At 36.0% G+C, this 26,529-nt stretch overlaps 2 protein-coding genes across 3 annotated transcripts in view; one reads left to right on the top strand and one right to left on the bottom strand.

Annotated features, from left to right (window-relative positions):
• The window catches only part of LOC115222287 (T-complex protein 1 subunit theta), a 28,583-nt gene extending 3,953 nt beyond the window's left edge, over positions 1-24,630 (bottom strand). The window contains exons 1-15 of the mRNA XM_029792461.2: positions 24,446-24,630; positions 19,602-19,692; positions 19,006-19,085; positions 17,452-17,583; positions 15,621-15,690; positions 15,241-15,369; positions 13,502-13,563; positions 13,147-13,284; positions 11,849-11,920; positions 11,562-11,735; positions 9,964-10,051; positions 9,740-9,855; positions 8,593-8,664; positions 447-539; positions 226-297 (exon numbers count right to left, since the gene is read on the bottom strand). Of these exons, the coding sequence (XP_029648321.1) occupies positions 226-297; positions 447-539; positions 8,593-8,664; positions 9,740-9,855; positions 9,964-10,051; positions 11,562-11,735; positions 11,849-11,920; positions 13,147-13,284; positions 13,502-13,563; positions 15,241-15,369; positions 15,621-15,690; positions 17,452-17,583; positions 19,006-19,085; positions 19,602-19,692; positions 24,446-24,505 (1,449 nt within the window). The 5' untranslated portion in view covers positions 24,506-24,630. The remainder of the gene's footprint in view (positions 1-225; positions 298-446; positions 540-8,592; positions 8,665-9,739; positions 9,856-9,963; positions 10,052-11,561; positions 11,736-11,848; positions 11,921-13,146; positions 13,285-13,501; positions 13,564-15,240; positions 15,370-15,620; positions 15,691-17,451; positions 17,584-19,005; positions 19,086-19,601; positions 19,693-24,445) is intronic.
• A 518-nt stretch (positions 24,631-25,148) lies between these two features.
• LOC115222217 (macoilin-like) overlaps positions 25,149-26,529 on the top strand; it is a 114,587-nt gene continuing 113,206 nt past the window's right edge. For both annotated transcript variants that reach the window (XR_005002974.1, XM_029792375.2), the window contains exon 1: positions 25,149-25,342. Coding sequence is in view for 1 of the 2 variants with exons in the window: in XM_029792375.2 (XP_029648235.1) it covers positions 25,263-25,342 (80 nt within the window). In the remaining variant the exon portion in view is untranslated. The remainder of the gene's footprint in view (positions 25,343-26,529) is intronic.

Here is a 26,529-nt window from a genome sequence, read left to right as displayed (position 1 = left end):
ACTACACTGTCAAAAGCAGTACTTATTCACATTGTTTTGAATCAATCATGCAATTATCTCATATCTTTGAGATTTTGATGATGTATTTGTTTGTAGGATAGTTATGAGACCAGAACTGGCTTGTTTAAATGCTAATGGATTAACACAGAAATATGGAGATTACTGTTTACTCCTATTAGGATGGGTGAGTGAAGAGAAAATAAAGACAAACAAACAAGTCCTCACCTCAATATTCACACCAACATTCTGTTTACCTTCTTGATGAGAGGCATACAACTTGGAAAGAACTTCTCGGCTCTACATAAAACAGACAAAATAGATGTTATTTTCTTCTACCTCTGAAGCCTCACAAATATAAAACAGGAATTTAGAGCAAATAAGTTATTTGGTAAACTGGGAAGAAAAGTAAAGGTGTAAAAAAAAAAGATTATGAAATTCCCGCTTACCTTTGCACCGGTATTTTCAGCCAAAGACTGAGGAAGAACCTCTAATGACTGGGCATACTTTTTAATAGCATATTGTTCTAAGCCAGGAATACTCTGCAACAAATAAACACAAAGTTGAAAACCAACTGCAATGAGCAGTTAATACTCATGCAAAAATGCTATTGTCCAATAGTTATAATCTAAAAGAGAAAGAAAAGGGTTGTAAACCCAGTCACGTATACACTGTGGAAAGTGGATTAACCCTTTAGTGTTCAGATTACTCTGTTAACTGTAATACTTTTTCACTCAAATTGTTTTGGATTAATCCTGGATTATCTTACAGCTTTGAGGTTTCAATGATGTGATTGTTTATTTTTAGAATGGCATTGTAGGTTAGGTGTGAGAAGCTAGATATTGCCAGTTTGAATATAAAACATGTAGAATATATTGGACCGGATTTGGCCAGTTTAAACACTAAAGGGTTAAGCTCGGGCCTTACGAGCCCAAGGAATCACAGCACATCCAAGTCCATAAATAATTGCATTACTATCAAAGGACTTTTACCAATAATGTTAGCAGGGAATCATAGTTGTAGGTTTTTGCTTTGGAAAAAGTAAGCTTCACCTAACATCTTAAATGTTAGTAGCAAAGTATCCAAGGGAAATAAAAAAAAATCACAATAAATAAAAGACAACCCATTATATCTAACATTCATTTTTCTATGCCAGCATTACTTACATGAATATGCTATTTTCGGCATTGCTTTACAACTGGATGCCCTTCCTGATGCTAACCATTACCAGTTTTCCAGTAAAGGGTCCATAATTCCACAAGCTTCAAAACTACGAAACAAGTATGTTATCTATTTGTAGGTGAAATACTAACAGAACATTGCATGAATGTCATGACTTTTGACTAAGAGGCAGATGTAAACAAACCCACACATGATAGATTCTCTTCAAGTTTCCACTTGTACTAATATCAGTATTTAAAGTAAAAAAAACAAACAAAAAAAAGGACAATAACAAAAGATAATTCATGATACACACACATCCATATATATCTAAAATCATATATTCACTTACATCCATTTCTACAAGCTAGCATGGGTTAGGTGAATATATTTTAGGCATTGTTTTACAGATGGGCAGTCCTCCCCAAGTAGACTGCTCATATGTCACATTTGTTTTTAGATGACAAAAGACTTATTTCTTAGTACACATACACGCATCCCATATACCGTTGCAAGCAATCAGAAATTGGAAGGTCTCCATAGAAGTCAGAGGGGGAATTCCACATCATCATATTTAACGTTAGCAACAGCATTTAATCTAATTGTAATCTTGAAGCTATGAGACAACGAATGGTTAATTCAAAACAATGCAAATAAATAAGCATTTCTTTTGATAGAATTATCTGAATGCCAAAGGATTAACGCTTTGGAACAATAAATTTCACTTATTTTACAATTTTAAATATCAGTTTTTAAAGTAAAAAAAAAAATCCATGATACACACACATCTATATATATCATTTATTCACTTACATCCATTTCTCGAAGCTAGCATGGGTTAGATGAATATATTTTAGGCATTGATTTATGTATCCCATACACTATTGCACGCAATCAGAAATTGGAAGGTCTCCATAGAAGTCAGAGGGGGAATTCCACATCATCATATTTAACGTTAGCAACAGATGACGTCAACGAGTAGAAAGTGAACGGAGAGAAATTAAAATTATTTTCATAGCATTTAATCTAATTGTAATTAGTAAAATTAAATGTAAACTGAAGAGAGTGTTAAGTAGCTTATTTCACGTTAAGCTATAGAATTGATTAAGAACCCTTTCTATAATTGTGTGGCAACTATCACATTAATATGTTGATAAGTATAAAAGTTACAGTTGTTTAATGAAACTAGTCTAAATTCATGATTCCTTTAGAACTTAATTGAAACTCACGAGGGGTGTATTTTGGTAAGAAATATAATAACGAAAAGGGTTGATATCAGCATTTAAAAAAAAAAAAAAATTCATGATACACACATATCTATATGTATCTAAAATCATATATTCACTTACATCCATTTCTCCAAGCTAGCATGGGTTAGGTGAATATATTTTAGGCATTGTTTTACAGATGTGTAGCCCTCATACTGCTCATATGTCACATATGTTTTTAGATGACAAAAGACTTATTTCTCAGTACACACACACACACACACACACATGCATGTATCCCATACACTGTTGCAAGCAATCAGAAATTGGAAGGTCTCCATAGAAGTCAGAGGGGGAATTCCACATCATCATATTTAACGTTAGCAACAGATGACGTCAACGAGTAGAAAGAGAAAGGAGAGAAATCAAAATTATTTTCATAGCATTTAATCTAATTGTAATAATTAAAATTAAATGTAAACTGAAGAGAGTGTTAAGTAGCTTATTTCACATTCTCTTTTAATTAAGGTTTCCACACACTAAATTTCACTTGTATTCAGATTTTAAATATCAGTATTTAAGGTAAACAAAAAAGCACAATAAAAAAAGACAATTCATGACACACACACATCCATATGTATCTAAAATCATATATTCACTTACATCCATTTATCCAAGCTAGCTTGGGTTAGATGAATATATTTTAGGCATTATTTTACAACTGGGCATCCTCCCCAAGTAGACTGCTCATTTGTCACATTTGTTTTTAGATGACAAAAGACTTATTTCTTAGTACACACACACACACCACACACACATGCATGTATCCCATACACTGTTGCAAGCAATCAGAAATTGGAAGGTCTCCATAGAAGTCAGAGGGGGAATTCCACATCATCATATTTAACGTTAGCAACAGATGACGTCAACGAGTAGAAAGAGAAAGGAGAGAAATCAAAATTATTTTCATAGCATTTAATCTAATTGTAATAATTAAAATTAAATGTAAACTGAAGAGAGTGTTAAGTAGCTTATTTCACATTCTCTTTTAATTAAGGTTTCCACACACTAAATTTCACTTGTATTCAGATTTTAAATATCAGTATTTAAGGTAAAAAAAAAAAAAAAGCACAATAAAAAAAGACAATTCATGACACACACACATCCATATGTATCTAAAATCATATATTCACTTACATCCATTTATCCAAGCTAGCTTGGGTTAGATGAATATATTTTAGGCATTATTTTACAACTGGGCATCCTCCCCAAGTAGACTGCTCATTTGTCACATTTGTTTTTAGATGACAAAAGACTTATTTCTTAGTACACACACACACACACACATGCATGCATCGCATACACTGTTGCAAGCAATCAGAAATTGGAAGGTCTCCATAGAAGTCAGAGGGGGAATTCCACATCATCATATTTAACGTTAGCAACAGATGACGTCAACGAGTAGAAAGAGAAAGGAGAGAAATTAAAATTATTTTCACAGCATTTAATTTAATTCTAATTAGTAAAATTAAATGTAAGAGAAAAGAGTGTTAAGTAGATTATTTCACATTCTCTTTTAAGTCCTCTTTAAATTAAGCTATAGAATTGATTAAGAACCCTTTCTATAATTGCGTGCCAAATATCACATTAATATGGTGATAAGTATAAAAGTTAGTTGTTTAATGAAAGTCTAAATTCATGATCACTTTAGAATTTAATTGAAACTCATGAGGGGTGTATTTTGGTAAGAAATATAATAACGAAAAGGGTTGATATCAGCATTTAAAAAAAAAAAAAAATTCATGATACACACATATCTATATGTATCTAAAATCATATATTCACTTACATCCATTTCTCCAAGCTAGCATGGGTTAGGTGAATATATTTTAGGCATTGTTTTACAGATGTGTAGCCCTCATACTGCTCATATGTCACATATGTTTTTAGATGACAAAAGACTTATTTCTCAGTACACACACACACACACATGCATGTATCCCATACACTGTTGCAAGCAATCAGAAATTGGAAGGTCTCCATAGAAGTCAGAGGGGGAATTCCACATCATCATATTTAACGTTAGCAACAGATGACGTCAACGAGTAGAAAGAGAAAGGAGAGAAATCAAAATTATTTTCATAGCATTTAATCTAATTGTAATAATTAAAATTAAATGTAAACTGAAGAGAGTGTTAAGTAGCTTATTTCACATTCTCTTTTAATTAAGGTTTCCACACACTAAATTTCACTTGTATTCAGATTTTAAATATCAGTATTTAAGGTAAACAAAAAAGCACAATAAAAAAAGACAATTCATGACACACACACATCCATATGTATCTAAAATCATATATTCACTTACATCCATTTATCCAAGCTAGCTTGGGTTAGATGAATATATTTTAGGCATTATTTTACAACTGGGCATCCTCCCCAAGTAGACTGCTCATTTGTCACATTTGTTTTTAGATGACAAAAGACTTATTTCTTAGTACACACACACACACACACACATGCATGCATCGCATACACTGTTGCAAGCAATCAGAAATTGGAAGGTCTCCATAGAAGTCAGAGGGGGAATTCCACATCATCATATTTAACGTTAGCAACAGATGACGTCAACGAGTAGAAAGAGAAAGGAGAGAAATTAAAATTATTTTCACAGCATTTAATTTAATTCTAATTAGTAAAATTAAATGTAAGAGAAAAGAGTGTTAAGTAGATTATTTCACATTCTCTTTTAAGTCCTCTTTAAATTAAGCTATAGAATTGATTAAGAACCCTTTCTATAATTGCGTGCCAAATATCACATTAATATGGTGATAAGTATAAAAGTTAGTTGTTTAATGAAAGTCTAAATTCATGATCACTTTAGAATTTAATTGAAACTCATGAGGGGTGTATTTTGGTAAGAAATATAATAACGAAAAAGGGTTAATATCAGCATTTAAGGTAAAAAAAAAAAAAAAAAGCACAATAAAAAAAGACAATTCATGATTACACACACATCCACATATATCTAAAATCATATATTCACTTACATCCATTTCTCCAAGCTAGCATGGGTTAGATGAATATATTTTAGGCATTATTTTACAACTGGGCAGTCCTCCCCAAGTAGACTGCTAATTCGTCACATTTGTTTTTAGATCACAAAGGATTTATTTCTTAGTACACACACACGCATATCCCATACACTGTTGCAAGCAACCAGAAATTGGAAGGTCTCCATAGAAGTCAGAGGGGGAATTCCACATCATCATATTTAACGTTAGCAACAGACGACGTCGAGTAGAAAGAGAAAGGAGAGAAATTAAAATTATTTTCATAGCATTTAATTTAATTGTAATTATTAAAATTAAATGTAAACTGAAGAGAGTGCTAAGTAGCTTATTTCACATTCTCTTTAAGTTAAGCTATAGAATTGATTAAGAACCCTTTCTATAATTGTGTGCCAATAAGTAAAAAAAAGTTACAGTTGTTTAATGAAACTTTAGAATTTAACTGAAACTCATGAGGGGTGTATTATGGTAAGAAATATAGTAACGAAAGGGTTAAATATCAGCATAAAAAAAAAAAAAAAAAGACAATTCATGATACACACATATCTATATGTATCTAAAATCATATATTCACTTACATCCATTTCTCCAAGCTAGCATGGGTTAGATGAATAGATTTTAGGCATTGTTTTTGAACTGGGTAGTCCTCCCCATGTAGACTGCTCATATGTTACATTTCTTTTTAGATGACAAAAACATTTCTTAGTACACACACACGCATATCCCATACACTGTTGCAAGTAATCAGAAAGTGGAAGGTCTCCATAGAAGTCAGAGGGGGAATTCCACATCATCATATTTAACGTTAGCAACAGATGACGTCAACGAGTAGAAAGAGAAAGGAGACATATTTAAATTATTTTCATAGCATTTAACTTAATTGTAATTAGTAAAATTATATGTAACTGAAGAGAGTGTTAAGTAGCTTATTTCACATTCTCTTTTAATAATGTAGTCTTCTGTTCAATAAATTCATCTTGGAGTTATGGCAATTCCCTAAGTATCTAATATCACAGTGATTGTTAATAACAATCAGCTTGCCTTGCCTTAACCATGAAGACAACTATTCTTCATTTCAAACAGGAATCTTAGAAATGTTTCGATAACAAACATTTTCCTCACAGCTTGATACTTTAATTCTAACTACACTCACGGAGTGGTTGGCGTTAGGAAGGGCATCCAGCTATAGAAACATTGCCAGATAAGACCGGAGCCTGGGGCAGCCCTCTGGCTTCCCAGATCCCCGGTCGAACTATCCAACCTATGCTAGCATGGAGAACGGACGTTAAACGATGATGATGTAATGTCCAGGATAGTAATACAAATGCATTATCAGAAGAATTTACCCATAGAGATATCAACATGTTAGCATTTAAATCCACCATATCTTGCCAAAATATGCTGTTTTACATTGACACCGAGCAGACCCAGCCTTTCACGCCCACCCTGAATGTGATTCTAAAAACAAACTATCACAGCATTGAAAACTTGAAGCTATGAGACAATGGATGGTTAATTCAAAACAATGCAAATAAGAAAGATATATCTTTTGATAGAGTTATCTGAACGCCAAAGGATTAAGGTTTCCACACACTAAATTTCACTTGTATTCAGATTTTAAATATCAGTACTTAAGGTAAACAAAAAAGCACAATAAAAAAGACAATTCATGATTACACACACATCCATATATATCTAAAATCATATATTCACTTACGTCCATTTCTCCGAGCTAGCATGGGTTAGAGGAATATATTTTAGGCATCGTTTTACAGATGGGTAGCCCTCATACTGCTCACATGTCACATATGTTTTTAGATGACAAAAGACTTATTTCTTATTACACACACACACACATGCATCCCATACACTGTTGCAAGCAATCAGAAACTGGAAGGTCTCCATAGAAGTCAGAGGGGGAATTCCACATCATCATATTTAACGTTAGCAACAGATGACGTCAACGAGTAGAAAGAGAAAGGAGAGAAATCAAAATTATTTTCATAGCATTTAATTCTAATTAGTAAAATTAAATGTAAGTGAAGAGAGTGTTAAGTAGATTGTTTCACGTTCTCTTTTAAGTCCTCTTTAAGTTAAGCTATAGAATTGATTAAGAACCCTTTCTATAATTGCGTGCCAAATATCACATTAATATATTGATAAGTATAAAAGTTACAGTTGTTTAATGAAAGTCTAAATTCATGATTACTTTAGAATTTAATTGAAACTCATGAGGGGTGTACTATGGTAAGAAATATAATAACGAAAAAAGGTTAATATCAGCATTTAAGGTAAAAAAAAAAAGCACAATAAAAAAAATTCATGATACACACACATCTATATATATATCTAAAATCATATATTCACTTACATCCATTTCTCCAAGCTGGCATGGGTTAGATGAATAGATTTTAGGCATTGCTTTACAACTGGGTAGTCCTCCCCAAGTAGACTGCTAATTCGTCACATTTGTTTTTAGATGACAAAAGATTTATTTCTTAATACACACACACACGCATCCCATATACTGTTGCAAGCAATCAGAAATTGGAAGGTCTCCATAGAAGTCAGAGGGGGAATTCCACATCATCATATTTAACGTTAGCAACAGACGACGTCAACAAGTAGAAAGAGAAAGGAAAGAAATTAAAATGATTTTCATAGTATTTAATCTAATTGTATATTCTTCTACTTGTTTCAGTCATTTGACTGCGGCCATGCTGGAGCACCGCCTTTAATCGAGCAACTCGACCCCGGGACTTATTCTTTTGTAAGCCCAGTACTTATTCTATCGGTCTCTTTTGCCGAACCACTAAGTGACGGAGACGTAAACACACCAGCGTCGGTTGTCAAGCAACGCTAGGGGACAAACACAGACACACAAATATATACACAAATTACAGGGACGTAAATACACCAGAGCTTCCTTCAGTTTCCGTCTACCAAATCCACTGACAAGGCTTTGGTCGGCCCGAGGCTATAGTAGAAGACACTTGCCCAAGGTGCCACGCAGTGGGACTAAACCCGGAACCATGTGGTTGGTAAACAAGCTACTTACCACACAGCCATTCCTGCGCCTATATATATATATATGTATATATATTTTATATAAACAGCTATAAATTAAATTTCGGTACAATTCAATTGATTTGACTTACCTCACCAAAAGTAGTAATTCTTTTAGCCAGTTCAATTTCTACTGCACCGGCACCAGCAACCAATCTACTATCCTGCAATGAAATATGCAATATCACATAATATTAATAAAAATACTATTTTACAACAATGTACAATGGTACACAAACTAAACAACCACAACCACAGACGTGTATAAAACAGTGCCATAATTTTTAGTCTTCATCCTCACAGACAATTAATCATATTTGGTTTACAGAAAGTATTTTTCTGTATTACTACAGTCTATATTTCTGATTCCAGATTTATACGAAAGTTAATAGAAGAGTGTGGCTCTCTGTCAGTTATGAGAACAAGTGTTGCAGTTGATCCGCTGAAGAGAAGAGCCTGCTTGTGAAATGGACATGCAAGTGGCTGGGCACTCCAGACACGTGGACCCTTCAGGTATTCTCAAAGAGATTCAGGGTAACACAGATTGTGACATGGGTAACCATTCGATTTACAGGTACTAATTATTTTTGCCAGCTGAGTGGACTGGGACAATGTGAAACTGAGTGTCTTGTTCAAGGACACACTGTGCCACCAGGAATTGAACTCATGAACTTGAGCCAAACACCCTAACCACTAAGACATGTACCTTCAGAAATGAATACACCCCTAAAGAAAGAAAAAAAGCTTATCTGCATTCAACCAACTTAGAAAGTGAAAGTGACATAACAGGTTAAAACCACATCTTCAGAGTATATTAGTCATAATGCTATCAGCAAATTTCGCCCAAGTTCATGTAATAGTTTATATACATACATTCCTGTTTTTTTTTTCTTTAACCCTTTCGTTACTGTATTTATTTTGAGATGCTCTGTGTTTCTTTCAATTATTTTAAATATAACAAAGAATTTAGTAAAATAACTTAGTCATCATTAAGCTAGTGTTAGGAATATAAATTGCAACTAAGGTTTGGTGGTATATTTTGATGCAAAACTTATGAAAACAAGACATTTGTACTACAGAGCCAGAGCCGGTTTTGGCCAGGTTGGTAACGAAAGGGTTAAATAATAGTACTTGGCTAACAGCATCTTATCAAAATCTCTAGTTTCCAACAGGATTGGGAGATGAATAGAGAGAAGGCACTACAGGACGGGATATAATAACTAGTGCTTCAGCCCTTACCTTTGTCATAGCTTTAAATGTGTTGACACCGTCATCAATACATCTTTCAATATCGTCTACAATATTGTCAGAGGAACCCCTGACTACAATTGTAGAGATTGCAGTGTCATCCTTCTCTGAAATCAGAGAAAAAATAAATAAATAAATAAAAATAAACAATCAGGCTAATAAGTGCACCAATCATTATCAATAATTAAGAAATAAAACGCAGGTGTCCTACTCACCTTGTTTAAATATCACAACAGCAGTTTCTCCAATTTCATCTACATAAACATGGTCGCAAAATCCCATCTCTTCGGTGGTTGGAACAGTCTAGAATAGAAAATAGCATAACGATAATCCCAGGTGCCGTTAAGTAATTAATTTTTTTTTCACTTTTTTAATAAAATGCCTTAATTTTGAGGTGGATTAAGTACAAAAAGATGTTCTTTGAAGTGGGCATAACTAAAATAAAAAACTGAATTCCAGACTCATCCTTTGATTCAATCCGTGGACTACAGCCATGCAGAGCAGCTGATCGAATGGTTTAGTTAAACTGACCCCAGGACTTATTTCCACTAACCGAATTCACTCACAAAGCATTGGTCAGTCTTACCCAAGGTGTCTCACAGCAAGATCAAACCTAAAACTATACAGTGAATTTCTTAACCACATAGCCATGCCTGCACCTAATAAAAGAACAGGCACCAGTTTTACTTCTACAGCATCTGCTCTGACCAATGACATTACTGGTATCAGAAGCTAAATGTTTTACAATTTTTAAGTTAGTCTAGAAATGATCAATAGACCTAATTATGGATTCCATTAGTTATTTACAGGAATATAAGGAAGAAGAGAACTGGTTCCTTTGTCAGTCAGAGTTGCCCAGTGGGTTAAAACACAGACCTGGGAACACAAGTTCACAAAAACAACCATGCAGGTTCAAATCCCGCTGGAGCCAGGAGTTTGGAAAGCAGCAGCAGGACACGTAAGAGTCATGACCTGGGTGGGCCTGGCTCCTGCAGAGCATCAGGTATAAGGGCAGAAACACTTGTTGGATGGGAGTTCTTCCTGTGAAGATCTCTCCTGCTGTGTGCTTGCCTTGTAGTGAGTTTGTTATTTATTTTCTTTTGTTGATGAAAGCATCAAGAATTATATAAAGACACCTTTAAATCAGGCCATTTTGATCATCACTCAGTTTCATGCAGCACAATTACTTTGTAATCAAGATTAAAACAAGCATATCATCAGCATCATCGTTTAACGTCCGTTTTCCATGCAAGTATGGGTTGGACGGTTCAACTGGGGTCTGGGAAGCCAAGGGCTGCACCAGGCTCCAATCTGATCTGGCAGTGTTTCTACAGCTGGATGCCCTTCCTAACGCCAACCACTCCGTGAGTGTAGTGGGTGCTTTTTACGTGCCACCGGTACAGGTGCCAGGGTAGGCTGGCAACGGCCACGATCGGTTGGTGGACTTTACATGCCACCGACTCGGAAGCCAGTCAAGGCGGTGCTGGCATTGGCTACATACGGATGGTGCTTTTTACGTGCTAGGGTAGGCTGCATAGTTTAGCCTTATTGGTCATATAACAGTTAACTTTCTAAGTAATACTTTAACAGGAGTAATATCAATATGGCATGCATTCCTTTACTCAGTGCCTGCCACCAAGCCTTAGATTGTGCACTTATCCTGCATCTCAAACGCTTACTCTCCCCCTCTGCATGGTGGAAAGTGTGATCGGAGAATCAATCTAACTAACCAATATTCATATCAGCTATTATTATTATTATTATTATTATTATTATGAAGAGATTAATGTTAGAAAAAAGACTGTTTACTTACAATTTTGGGGAGGACAGTTGCTGACACGGAACGAGCCAATCTTCTAAGGTCAAATTTGGATAAAAGACGAACGACTAGCAAGTTATATTTGTTGCAATAGTGGAGACTAAGCTCACCAACTTTACCACCGGTAACAATCACATTAACACCAGAGTCAGCAATGGTTTGAATGTGCTGAAATAAAAAACATATGCAATTAGATACACCTCAGGAAAATATTAGGGGGGAAAGAAACAAACAAAAAGCAAAATAACACCATAATCTACCAGAAGAAAATACAAACTCACCTTTTCCATTTGGTCCTCTTCACCTTTGCTGAAATTCAGCAATTCTTCGGCAGTTTTTATCAGGACAGTTCCCTGTTAAGAAATGGATGGAATTAGTAAAACTTTCTTATGAAATCGTTGGTTTAGGTTTTATTGCTCAATTGTATTGACAGATGAGGTGACAAAGACAGGTAAGGATTTACACAAACAGAAAGGTAGGTGGAGAGAAGAGACTAAACACAGGTGGAAGGAGATGAGTAAGTAGATAAACAAATGGAAAAATAGAGATTTCTGGGTAGGTATGTAGTCAGATGGATAAGTAGAAAATTGGCGCTGCCCCAACTGGCCTCCGTGCCGGTGGCACGTAAAAAGCACCAACAGATCGTGGCCGTTGCCAGCCTCGCCTGGCGCTTGTGCCGGTGGCACGTAAAAAGCACCCACTACACTCACAAGGTGGTTGGTGTTAGGAAGGGCATCCAGCCGTAGAAACACTGCCAGATCAGACTGGGCCCGGTGCAGCCTCCTGGCTTCCCAGACCCCGGTCGAACCGTCCAACCCATGCTAGCATGGAAAGCGGATGTTAACGATGATGATAAAATAATTATAAACCATGCGTTTATTGTGAAATAAATTATTGTCCAGTTGAGAGCTTATTAGCGTTTAAAACTTCTTCAATGTAATATTATTGCAGAAAGAAGTCCACATCAATAATAAAATCTAAAGTGCAGGCAATAATAGTCATTTTATAAAACCACCAGCCTTTCATGTTAAGGTGAGCAAAAAGGTTTATACTAGAATCGAAATGAACCTATTTGTCATATAAGCAGGAGACTTCTGAAAAAGATTCATTGTTTGCCTGCCTTACACTTAGAAATGTTTGGCCACAAGTATTTTCACTCCACCAATTACCAGTGGACTGCCTACTCCATGGTTTTGGTGGTTCTTGTCACAAATTCTCTGCTACAAACATCTATAAAAACGTTAAGTAAAAACTTTGAACTGCTTTAATGAAATTCGAATTATGAAAATACCTAAAACTAAAAAAAAAACCTAAAAGAATCAATTCACTCTATTATATTACAATCTTTTACTTGTTTAAGTCATTTGATTGTTTGACTGTAGATATGTTGGGATACATGGATGCTAATTCTCAAATATAAAGTCCTAAACCAAATATTTTGAGAACGGTTCATGCTAACACTGTCACAAAAGACAGAATTAGATTTTAAAAAAGAAAAAAAAAGGGAGAAAGCACTTGTCAATTGTATTGTTAGTGAGAGGTGTATAAAAAATTTTTAAAAAAAAGGGGTCACTCTTACCTTAGTTTCTGTTTGCAAAGAATCTAATGGGCAGGAATAGATAGCTATTTTGCATTTCTCTGCTTTAGTGATATCACCTTCAACTGCACGCTTGAAAACCATTCCTTGAAGCACACTGGAATTCATCATACTACAACCCTAAAAACAGAGAAAGACTTAAACATAGAAACTACAAATTTGCTAAAAACACCAGAAAGATTTTGACACTAAAATTGCTATTTAAAAAAAAATATCAGTGCTTTTAATTCAAAAATAGTTAAAATTATACAATGAACAGAATAGAAGGCTGCAAAGCAATCAGTAAAGCCACTAATGAATGAATATAGAAATGAAAACAAAGTGAAGAAAATCTTACCAGAATCTTGCATACTCTGACATTATCAACATTGAAAGTATTTTTCATGGATAATATTCCAACTGAAATTGAAGTAAAACATTATTTACTCATGTGATGCATAACTCACAAATTCAGTTGACATTTAATTTTACAAGATACATTGAAAAGTTTCCAAATCATACTTAGCATAACATAAAAAAAAGACCCTTCAACTTTGTTACAAGAAGCAAAACAAAATAGAACTTGTGACACTATTTACAAAAGCCAGTCATACACTACATTAAAATGAATACTTTGAATGGTATTTATTCATAAATTAACAAATTTAATGTCAAATTTGGTCAAGTAGATTTGAGCTCAACCATGTACATCTGGTACAACATGTACCATGGTGAAATGACCAAAGCTAATTTCATCTATCAATAGTTATCTTTCTTGATACAGATTCAAAAACTTTCTGGATACAGTCAAGGACTTCTTATGATCTGCACTAATTTAAAAAAAAAAACGATGCCGCCGTGGTGAACTGATTCTCACTCACAACATCATAAGCAGAAAGTGTAACCTCTCGAAAGAGCTGTTCTTCACTCCTGCTCCAGAGCATGGGCTGCGGGGTCACTCCGAAAAGCTCTATCTACGACGATTTCATCTCAATCGGAGAGGGGCTTTCTCTGTCCGGGTTGCGGATCTGTGGAATAAGCTGCCAGACGAGATAGTGAAGATGCCGACAACCGCTCAGTTCAAAGTCTCTCTTGACCAGAAATGGCCTGAACTCTTTATATGACCACCCTCCCTGTCCCCCTACATGGCCTTGCTTTTGCTTTTTGAGCCAATAAAAATTGAATTGAACCGAATTGAATACTTATGATGCAGGTACCTACATTTCATTTAATATTTAAGGTGAGGTGACCAACCATGGCCAAGAAAAATCAATTATCTGGAAAGGCTTTGGAAACAAACGTTTCAGTAATGATTAGATCAGTATTGGTTCTTCAATGTCTACAAACTTTCTGAAGTAATGAGTTCCATCCTGATAAGGATTGGTTTTCAAAGAATCTCAATCGCTAGTACTACTGTGCTGAGACAGTAAGAGGCCTACTAATTACAGAAGACTGTCTGTCAGAATAATTCTGCTGCTTACCGTTTCAATCATTAAATGAGTTTAGCTACATAAGTGTTTAATTAACCTTTTAGCATTTAAACCAGCCGTATCCAGCCTATCAATGCCATGGAAATTGTAGTTAAGATACTTGTGCCAGTGACAACGTTAAAAGCACCATCTGACTGGCGCCTGTATCGGTGACACGTTAAGGCACCAACCAATCATAGCTGTTAGCCAGTCTCCTCCGGCCCATGCCGGTGGCACGTAAAAGGCACCCACTACACCCACGGAGTGGTTGGCATTAGGAAGGGCATCCAGCTGTGGAAACACTGCCAGATCAGACTGGTGCCTGGTGTAGCCTCCTGGCTTTCCAGACCCCAGTCGAACCATCCAACCTGTGCTAGCACGGAAAACGGACGTAAAACGATGATGATGATGATGATATCAAAATTTCGAAGCTATCAGATAATGCATGATTAATTAAAAGCAACATGAACGAAAAAGCATTACATTTGACAAGAGAAATCTGAAATGCTAAAGAGTTAAAATAACACAGATTAGGATAACTTATAAAAGATGGAAACAGAACATATAGGTAGGTTTATAACATCTTGGACTAAAATGAAATTTGGAGAGAAAAGTGAAAAATACTCACTACAAGCATCAGTAATTAGATCAGATAAGAAATCTTCGGAACCGTATTGTTTGCTCATAACAGCAGAACGAATTACTTTTCTGACGTCTTCCCTGTTTCGTAGATCTTTAACTTGGCCAACAACAAGTTCTAAAAAAGAAAAAAAAAAAAAGTGTAAGGTTTACTAAAAGATAACAGATTGAAATTACAACCGGCAACGCAGACAAGTCTTCAGTATGTATTTTATGAAAAAACTCAGTTTTGTAAAAAAAAAAAATGTATAATTTCTTTCTTTCCTTTTTTTTTTTTTAATGAAAATATATGGGAAGCTTTTGCTACAAGTCACTACATCAGATAAAATTTGTAAAAGCATGGAAAAGCAAGAAGACAGTAAACCATACCTGGTAAGTATTCTGTAGCTTTAGCGTAAGCAATCTCGTAGCCCTCAATTACTTCAGGGACAGACAAACCCTACAAAAAGAAGAGATTGGAAACTAATTAAGGAAACTATATACAAACATACATAAATGATTACTTATACAATTAATTAAAAATTAGTGTTTAGAAATCACTTTGGTCCAACGTACCAAACAAAACTTGGGATTTAAAAGGAAGATACACTGGAAAATGTGTCCCCAGGAATAAACCTTCACGAAGTACCCACTTATAACAAAGGAATGAGCCACTGAATGTTATGTGGGTTTTTAATGGAAAGATATGAAACGTCAACCATTACCATATATTCAAAGACCATGTTTAAGATTTACGGGTATTCAACAATTGAGAAAGCAAATTCTCAATTAGTTTGTAGTAATCTCTCTTTGCTTTTAAAATTTATAGCTGAAACATCATTTCTTACAACCAACCATTCAACTGTGAAGTTATTGGTATTTAACATCAACCCCACTTCTACTGTCGTTCACCACTCACTACATTCACCAATTCCTTGTCCATATTCTCTTACATTCATCTGCTTGCACCTTCTTACCATCATTATCTCTACAGCAAGACACCTGTGCTTGCCCCTCTATTACACATCAACTTTCAACAATGGGCAAAAAACCATCTCACTTTCAGCTGATAGGGCTTTTTTGTTTTCTTTCATTTTCTTATAAATTACTTAGCAGTACCCCTCACCATCAAAAAGAAAAGAAAAAAGCCCTACCTAGTACACAATGCAAAGTGGTTGGCATTAGGAAAGGTATCCAACCATAGAAACCATACCAAAGCAGATATGAGCAAGAAGTCCTGCAGCTCACTGGCTGCTGCAACCCATCCAATTCATGCCAGCATGGAAAAATGGATATTGAATAATGATTTCTATCGAGTCATCATTTAACTCCAGCTTTCCATACTGGCATGGGTTTGACAGTTTGACAGGAGCTGGCAAATCAGAAGAATGTGCCGAGTTCTGCCTGATCCATCATGGTTTTTTTATGGCCGAATGCCCTTTGTAATGCTAACCGCTTAACAGCGCTCCCCACTTTTCCACTTTTTATGTGGCACCAGCAGTGAGGTCACCAAATAATAGGAACCATCAACTGAAGGATGGAGTAATAGCGAATGCATGCAAGCTAAGTATGAAGCTAAGCACCTCGCTCAAGAATAAAACAATGACAATACAAGGGGGGAAAAAACCCTAAACTGTGTGGCTACATAGTCAGTGAAGAAGTATCATGACTTCAGATATGCCCCTTCAAATTACATGGAGAAAGACAAACCTAATAATCTGAAGGAAAAAAAAGAAATAAACACACACACAATACAGTGGAATGAGATTTTGTCAAATTTTCTGGCATACAAAGTACACTTTTATCCAAAACATTTTCCAAAAGTTACCATGCACCTTATATGATGAAGGTCAGGTTTTGGCTAGACTTGGTCGGTCATGATATTTATTCTACCAATACCACTATCAACACTTACCTCTACCTTGGATTTTCTTTACCTCTTGGATACTTACCATTGGCTGCACCTCTCTTTCGCGGATCAAAGTGACTTTGCATTGATGTAAAATATAGCCTACTATAAATAGCTTACCAAAAGGTTATCAGTCTAAACTTTCATGGTTCCTATACACAAAAATGTACGAGACATTCAGTTAAGGGATTCAAGGGTTAGCTGCAGTTTTCTTTACTTTTTCGTAGATTGGGTCTTTTAAAATTGGGGTGTGCCTTACATGCCCCAAAATATGATGTACCTGCTGAAAGAAATTTTCACTTAGAGCCTTACCATGCGAAGTAGTTCTTCGGCGTGTTCTAGGAAGGAACCAGCCAGAATCAGAACAGCATTTGTACCATCACCACATTCTTGTTCTTGCTGCTGACTAGCCATCACCAGCATCTTGGCAGCTGGATGTTGAACCTGAAAGATACAAAATATCACTGTAAAACTTGGATAGATTTCAAACTGAATACAGCTAACTGCATAAGGTGACATAGTCTAGACCAGGGCTATTCTTTATTCTTTTACTTGTTTCAGTCATTTATCTGCAGCCATGCTGGAGCACTGCCTTCAGTCAAATAGATCCCAGTACTTATTCTTTCTAAGACTAACACTTATTCTATCAATCTCTTTTGCCTAACCACTAAGTTACAGGGACATAAACACACCAATATTAGTTGTCAAGCGATAATGGGAGGACAAACACACACACACACATGACAGGCTTCTTTCAGTTTCCATCCACCAAATCCACTCATAAGGTCTTGATTGGCCCAAAGCTATAGTAGAAGACACTTGCCATGGTGCCACACAGTGGGACTGAACCCAAAACGAAATGGTTGGGAAGCAAGCTTCTTACCACACAACCACTTCATAGAAAGAAAAATTGTAATATTTTGCGTATTGTTGAAGCATAACCAACTTAAGAGATTTTTGCCAACATAACATGGTAATCCTGGTTTAGGACGAATGTTGCTGTAATTTAGCCCCAGCTGGAGATGATGTCTCCTGGGGCTAAATTACAGTAACATTCATCCTAAACCAGGACTGTCATGTTATGTTGGCAAAAATCTTTACTCCAAAGTACTGTTGCTGAATATCTCTTGTTGTGTGATTTAAAAAATAGTAATTTTCTAATAACTTACTTAGTTGGCCCGGAACTATAGCAGAAGACACTTGCCTATGTTGCAAAACAATGGGGAGCAAAGGTTCTTAATTACATAGCTATGACATACACATTGGGTGTTTGAGATTGCACCCGAGAATGTGTCTATATACACACACACACACACTCAGGACTACATTTTCCAAGGTAGGGTGCAATTAGAAAGAAATTTGTTTACTATATAATAGGTCATGTACCAATTTGGAGTTCTTTTCCTCTTATCAATAGATGCAAGAGTGGCTGTGTGGTAAGAAGCTTGCTTCCTAACCACATGGTTCTGGGTTCAGTAACACTGAATGGTACCTTGGGCAAGTGTCTTCTAAAAGCCTTGAGTGGATTTAGTAGACGGAAACTGAAAGAAGTCCATCACAAACACATATTTGTACCCACCCCACCTGCTTGACAACTGATGGTATATTTACGTCCCCATAACTTAGTGGTTTCGCAAAAGAAACTGATAGAATAAGTACTAGGCTTACAAAGAATAAGTCCTGGAGTTGATTTATTAAACTAAAGGCAGTGCTCCAGCATGGCTGCAGTTAAATGACTAAAACAATTAAAAGAAGAGAAGAATATGCCATTCAAGACATAATTACAAAACACCAGAAGAAACACATCTGCACTAATTTCATTAAGCATTTAAGAATATTAATTTCAAACGTTGTTCTAGAACTTACAGATAACTCGTTAAGAATTGTAGCAGCATCATTGGTGACAAATAGTTTCTCAATGTGGTTAATGATCATTTTATTCTGACCTGCAAAAGTAAATAAATAAAAAAAAAAAGAGGAAAGCTAATAAATATGCAAAATGTGAAATATTAATTACAATTTGAAATTTAAATGCTTATTTTTTTTCTCTATCGTCAAGAACCAACAAAACAATCTGATCTCAATTTTCTTAATTAGGTAGGAGGCTCCAAAAGAGGTCTCAGGGATGGCGTCCCTACCTTCCACAGCTAGTTTACCACCACATTTCTTAAAAATTATGGTAGGAACTCTGCAACAAGCAAATCAAAGACTACAGAGACATGGACTACAAAATAATACTGTGTAAGGAATATTTTACCTGAGAAAGAAAGGCAGTACCTATGAGTCCCAAAGCCTTCAAGAATGGAAGACAAAGTTATCCTGCGAGCAAATAATTAACACAAATGCCCCCAATACCATGTACCAAAAAGCTAGATGGTTATGCAGACCAGAAAGACAATTAGGTCTACCATTCAAATTGACCAGTTCTTTTCAAAGTATAGAGAAACTGTATTACATCTTACCATGAGGACCATAAGCAGACCTGGTTGTTTTCGCTATCTCTTTACAAGCATCAATATTTCTATAGATAGCTTCTTCAAGGCCCATATAATGCTGTTAAAATAAAATTAAACACAAATTAAGTTCCAGATTATTAATGAACAGGAAAGAAAAACCAATAACTCTGAAAAGACAAAAACGTTTTATTAATTTTGAACATCTAAAAATGTACACGGAACTTAGGGATGCAATCTCAATATCAAAATGAACATCTAAATTTAATAAGAAATTGACGAGTCCTTTCAGTTTATGAAAGTAAGGAATGAATGAAAGCAAAATGGATATCATAGATTCTATTTCTTAGTTTTACACGGTAGTTCTCTACAGCAGCACTCTTAACCCTTTAGTATTTAAACTGGCCATATCCGGCCAAAAAATTTAATCTGTTTTTGTTCAAACTGACCAGATCCAGGCCCTCACACCTACCCTACAATGTTATTCAACATTAAGTAATTACACCATCAAGATCTTGAAGATATAAGATAATGCATGATTAATTCAAATCAATGTGAATCAATAGGCATTATGTTTGAAAGAATAATCTGAACACTAAAGGGTTAAGTCTTTGTCTTCTGTTGATTTTTACAAAGAAGCTTTTATACAAGTTAAATAAAGATCATTTGTCCTGTTCAGCTCCTTCACAGGGTTACTTGACACTTGTATATTATTTAAAAATTGCTATTTAAAAAAAAAAAAAATAAGACAGTGACATTTGATGAACAAGCATGATTCAGTGTAACAGTTAAACTTTTCTATTGTGTCTGGGGAGAGTCATTCTCTTTTAGTGCCTTATTATTTAACACACTCACTGATTTGATTTCCACTCGTTTACTCAATTTAAAAAAAAATTTTTTTTTTTGTGTCTTGCAACCTCTTCAATAATCGTCCACTCTGTCCAAGAGTCTACCTATCTATAAACTAGGCTGTTGAGATATACCATATCTAGAGCGATTAAGTACTTTTTAGGTGTGAACAGTCTTGTAGGAGCAAGCCAGTTGCTGGAAGAAAAAAAGAAAAGAAAAAAAAACCAATGGATTTTTAGCTGTTTGATCTATAATACCAAGAATCAATTAATGAACAAGAGTTTGCTGCTCAAATTATTTGGTATCACAACTGACTTGCTGAATAATATTCCACAACCCCCAACAGCCAAATCAGATGCCAGATCTTCATGCTCAGAAAACAGCACATTTTTTTTTACCTATCATTAATCATCTCTTCCGCGAATATCATCAACATCTTTTAACATCAATCTTCCATGCTAGAATGTGTTGGATAGTTTGGTAGGATCTGACAAACACACTCGTAGGTCAGATTTTGACATGGCTTCTATGATTGAATGTCCTTCTCATATTTCATCTAGATATTCAATTTCAGTACTTAGACAGACTTGCACAATTTGCAGTCAAACCTAGAAATGTACCAGCTGCAACCATTTGCAGAAGTTTCCTCCTTACTGCACCACTCCTAACTTTGCAAAATCTTACAGTCTGGTTACTTAATTTTAATCTTTTGTACATGTTTGTTGCTGTTTAGCCCAAGTCAGCCTTGACCTCAGTTCTTGAAGATTCTTACCATTAAGCATCCAAAGGCTGCTCTAACACAGTCAAGTTTGTTCTGAATCTTGCCATCAATGTCAGCATCATCATCATCGTCGTTTAACGTCCGCTCTCCATGCTAGCATGGGTTGGACGGTTCGACTGGGGTCTGGGAAGCCAGGAGGCTGCACCAGGCCCAGTCTGATCTGGCAATGTTTCTACAGTTGGATGCCCTTCCTAACGCCAATCGCTCCGTGAGTGTAGTGGGTGCTTTTTACGAGCCACCGGCACGGAAAGTAACATGCCTCCCGGCGGGGAGAAATATGGTAAGTGGTCAACACTTTTGAGAGCCTCTCTATCTACTGTAAATGAAAGCACTTGAAGGTCAATACACAACAGCTTAGGATTGACGTTCAGTCCAAAATAGAAATGCATTTTATCAAATACCTAAAGGATGACTGTCGGATTTACTTACAAGTTTGCAGTAATGTTGGGCGTTAACAAACCTAGCAGCAATGTGGCCGTTGCCTTAGTCTGTGAAGTTGAAGAGCCTTCTATCAGTTCTATCAGAGACGATTTCAATGCCAGGTAGGTACTGGTCCCTGATGAGCTTGCACAATCATGGTGATGACTACAACAATGTAGGTGTCTATGACTTGGAAAGGCTCAGATGGTTGGTTTCTAATTGACAAGGACTTTTGGAGACATGTCAACATCAATCTCAGAACAGAAGAAATTAATAAAATAAAAAAGCCATCCTTTCTAAGTGTCTGGAGATTGTCTCCTCCACAACGTTACCCGATTAAATCTTTTTTCAAGATGGTGACGTTATCATTTGAGGGAAAACTGCTACAATTACGAGCAGGTTATTAAATGTTTAAATATAACCATTCATTGCTTTTTAAACAAATTAACGCCGTTTTCTTCCCCTTTTATTAAATAGCATAAAGCAGTTCTAGAAACCCTTCCTTACGCCAACTACTTTAATTTACTTTCAACAAGAACATAAAAGCTATCTCTGCAGCAACTCAGACCCTATGGTCAATATCACAAGTCCTGTAACTTTGAATAAATCAGACGGTTATTCATTCATACAAGCAATCATATCTCCCAAAGACAGACGAGCTGAACCGGTTGGGTAATCGTCAAAACTAACCACGTGCAAAGATACAAGAACTTAAGCAATTATTAGTAACCACTGCTAATATAACTCAACACTGGTGATTTTACAAGAAATTTTCGAGATATTTGGCATAAAAATTGCTGCATTTTTCGAAATAAACTGCTTTCATTACAAGCAAGAAAAAGCTAGAACCGAGGTGATGGCTTTTCCCTCAGAAATCCCATAACTTATTTTATAAGATAAGGGTCCGGTCACTTCAGAAAATTTTTAATAAGGGCACGAGAAAAGTTAATCGGCAGCATATTAAAGGTACTTCATTTTATCGATCCCGGTAAAATTAAAGAGCAAAACAACCAAGAAAATCGCCGGTCATTTTGTCTTCTTAGTAATATGTGTATCGTCATTTCACTACACATCTTGTTTTTTGTTTAGGGCAACCCTGATCGAACAGACCCGCCATAAAAAAGGGTCCCATTCGTTACCATGACAAGGTATATAGTGTGATGTGGCTAGTATTTCTGGCAGGACAAGAGACTATGTTTTTCAAGAAGCGAACCGCATGAAACATAAATCATTAATCAGACGAGCCACTGTTTGCTCATGACTGATCGAGAAGAACCCTGATTTTATATATGTGTATATATTCTATAATATAAATTGGACATGGGCGATCGTTGTATTCTTTCTTGTCTTGAGGTTCACAGCCAAACGGCTGGGTGGATTCGATGAAAAATGGCACACATGTAGAGACGAGTGCATAGATTGGAATGTGGTTTGTGCTTTTTTCCTAGCCCCCATAGTTACCGAGAAAATCGATTCAGGGGACCCGAAATGATATGGGTGAGAAACACTATTATAGATTATGCCTAACCAAAAAACAATCACAGCCACATCATCCAAACAGACCGGGTGGATTTGTGAGTGGATTTGGTAGACGGAAACTGAAAAGAAGCCTGTCGTATATATATATATATATATATATATATATATATACCTATATATGTATGTGTGTATGTCTGTGTTTGTCCCCCTAGCATTGCTTGACAACCGATGCTGGTGTGTTTACGTCCCCGTCACTTAGCGGTTCGGCATAAGAGACCGATAGAATAAGTACTGGGCTTACAAAAGAATAAGTCCCGGGGTCGAGTTGCTCGATTAAAGGCGGTGCTCCAGCATGGCCGCAGTCAAATGACTGAAACAAGTAAAAGAGTATAGTTTATTTCAAAGCAGCAGAAATTCAACAAAACCTGTTACTCTGAGTTTCACGTTCCCGTTCGTCGGACAGTTTTTAACAAAGCACATTACTCTACCCCTGGTATTTGAGTACTCCTTTTTTCCACCTTGTTTCACATTTATTATGCTTACTCCGGTGCATATATATATATATATGTATATATTTCATGTCATCAAACGTTAGGAAATAAAATAAAGTAAAAAGAGGGGGCAAAAATGGCGGGGAAGGGAGAACCGGGACCAAACTTAATATTTTTAACCAAGCATCTTGACATAATGAGTAAATGATGATGATATTAAGCAATATATTGAGATGCTGGACTGGTGTTAGAATGCAAAATTTAAAATAAAGTTTTTTTTAAAAAGATGTGATTCAGCGGTTGAGCAATGCATATGAGATGTCATGCCATGTGGTGCCTTCTTGATTTCCATGAATGGGTAACTTCACGACCCGCATAAATGACTCAGCAGACAAAATCAAGAACATGTAGTCATCAGATGACATTATTTTAACATTTTAAAAAGACATATCTATGAATGTAGTAAATAAAAATGGGTACAAATTATAATAGAAACATGAATAAGAGGCCGCATAGTTCAAATATTAATTATGAAGGAGGCATTTTTCATCACGCCCGGCCATTTGGGACGGGGGAAGAAAAAATGGGTTTTATTTAATAAATTAAGGTCTTATCTGGTAATTTATTGTCGAAATATGTTTTTAAGTAATAGAGGGGACATCATAGAATAAAACTGTGCTGAGAATTAATTAAAACAATGTAGGTAATTGGGGAAATAAACAAGGCAAGCATCGCTAATTGGATATTAATTAAGGATTGCTCACATGGTCTTTTTTAAGTTTGAGCGTGAAATTTTTAAGTAAAAACCCTCGAAAATTAACTCGTGAACTTACCCTGGCACCCTCTTTCAACATAGACGAGAAGCCGGGTGCTTTTGGTACGTGTAGTGCCATGGTGAGAGGGAAATAATTGCGAAGAGTCGAAGAATTTCGGAGAGAGAGAAATTTTCGGATAAAATGAAGGAAAAAATGATTTAATACAGAATATTCGTGAAGCGGCGACGGAAAGTGACGATGTTTAACGAAGTTGGGTTACGGAAGGATACGGAAATTGACGCAGCGAATGTTGGGTTTACGGAAGTTTCCGTGTATTGCAATAGACGCTGTTGAGAGAATGGTTGTTTTTACGTCAAACTAACGCGACAGGATCTCGTACGAAGTCTCGTTGGAATATATTTTTGTCTTGTTTCTTCTTGTTTTCTGTTTTTTTTCTTCTTCTTCTTTTAACGTTTATTCTTAATGTTTATTTGCGGAAAATTAGTTGAGAGTTTTTAACGTGAAGGAGGAAAAATTTTAAACTTTTGCTAACGAATTTTTTTTTTAGCAAAATTAAACCCCCCCCAGAAAAAAACAAACAAACAAAACAAACAGACAAACAAAAAACTGCTGCTGCTGAGGAAAAAAAAATAACAACAAAAACAATCAATTACAATAAGCTCACACACACACACACACACATATACACACACACATACATACGCATACGTACAGCAGCGCACACACACTCACGCATACGTAGATACATACGCGTACGTATACGCATACGCACACAGACACAGACACACTCACACATACAGAGTGTTGTTGTTTTGTCATTTCTAAGCTAGCTCGCTTGAAAGAAAGGAGAGAAAACATCGGTTCGTATTGGAATATGAAGAGACGGAATGCCGAGAGTGGCAAACTGCGGCGCCCGGTGAAGCGCAGCAAAATAACTGATAGCATTTACGGAAGGTAAGCATTTCTCGCAACCACACACAAATCCCCCCCAATTGTCTTTTCAAATCCAAAAACCCAAACATTTTTCTGCCTAGTTTTTCAATATGGCAGAAAAAGAGCGCCCTCCCCTTCCTCCTACTCTCTCGCTACCACTAGTCTTTCTCCACCCCCTCTCTCTACACCTATGTGTCTATCTAATATCCCTGGCATCGCTTTCTCTTTCATTCTCTTTAGTCCTCTCCCTCATCCCCCTTCATTATTATTATTATGCCGGCACAAGAATCCAAGAGACTCGCATGTTTACAATTCCATAGTTCGATCCCTAATAAATCCTTGGCGCTCCTTTGTTCGATTTCCCCCTTTCTGACCCCTTCTATTTTCCATCCGTGTCCCTTATTATCCCTCATTATGTCCCCACTTACACATCATACCTGTTTTTTTTCTCTCCTCTATTCCCCTTCAATGACCAAAATGCTTGTTTATTTGTATTATAATATAATATATCTTTATACCTCAGCTATTTCCCGAATATATTGTCAACCCCTTTCACTTTAAAGATTCCCTTTATTATTAAGATCGCCTATTATTTTTTTTTTCACCTTCTCATTACATACCCAAAGCTTATCACAACGATCTGGGTTCAAACCCCACCGAGGTCAGCTCCACTCATCATCCCTCGGGAGCCCACAAAATATACCAGCCAAATACTGGTGGGGGAGAATTGATGGTATCGACTAACCACCTTCTTTTAAAATCGCGAATTTTATACCTAAATTAGAAGCTATTATTACTATTATTAGGATTTCGCTGGCGGAATCGTTAAAGCGTTGGGAAAAAGATACCTTTTGGTATTTCTTCTTCTTCTTTGCGGTTCTGAGATCGAATCTTACCGGGGCCAGCTTTGCATTTCAAGGGTCGATAAAATAAAGTATCAGAGATGCACTAGGCCTATGCAATCGACTAATTCCCTTTCCCTAAATTTCAGACTTTGTGTCTGTATCAGAAACAAACTCATCATGATCATTATCATCATTATTATTATTATTTAGTTGGCAGAATGGTTGAAGCGTTGGAAAATGCCTGACAATAGCTCTTTCTCTTTTTATTTTTTTTTTCTCCCCTGGTCCTTTTACGTTCTAAGATCAAAACCCTGCTGAGATTTACTTGGCCTTTTGATTCTTCTTTGGGGATAATATAATGAA

This window comes from Octopus sinensis, linkage group LG19, assembly GCF_006345805.1.
Source record: "Octopus sinensis linkage group LG19, ASM634580v1, whole genome shotgun sequence".
Classification (NCBI taxonomy): Eukaryota; Metazoa; Mollusca; class Cephalopoda; order Octopoda; family Octopodidae; genus Octopus; species Octopus sinensis.
This window is presented reverse-complemented; position numbering and strand designations above follow the sequence as displayed.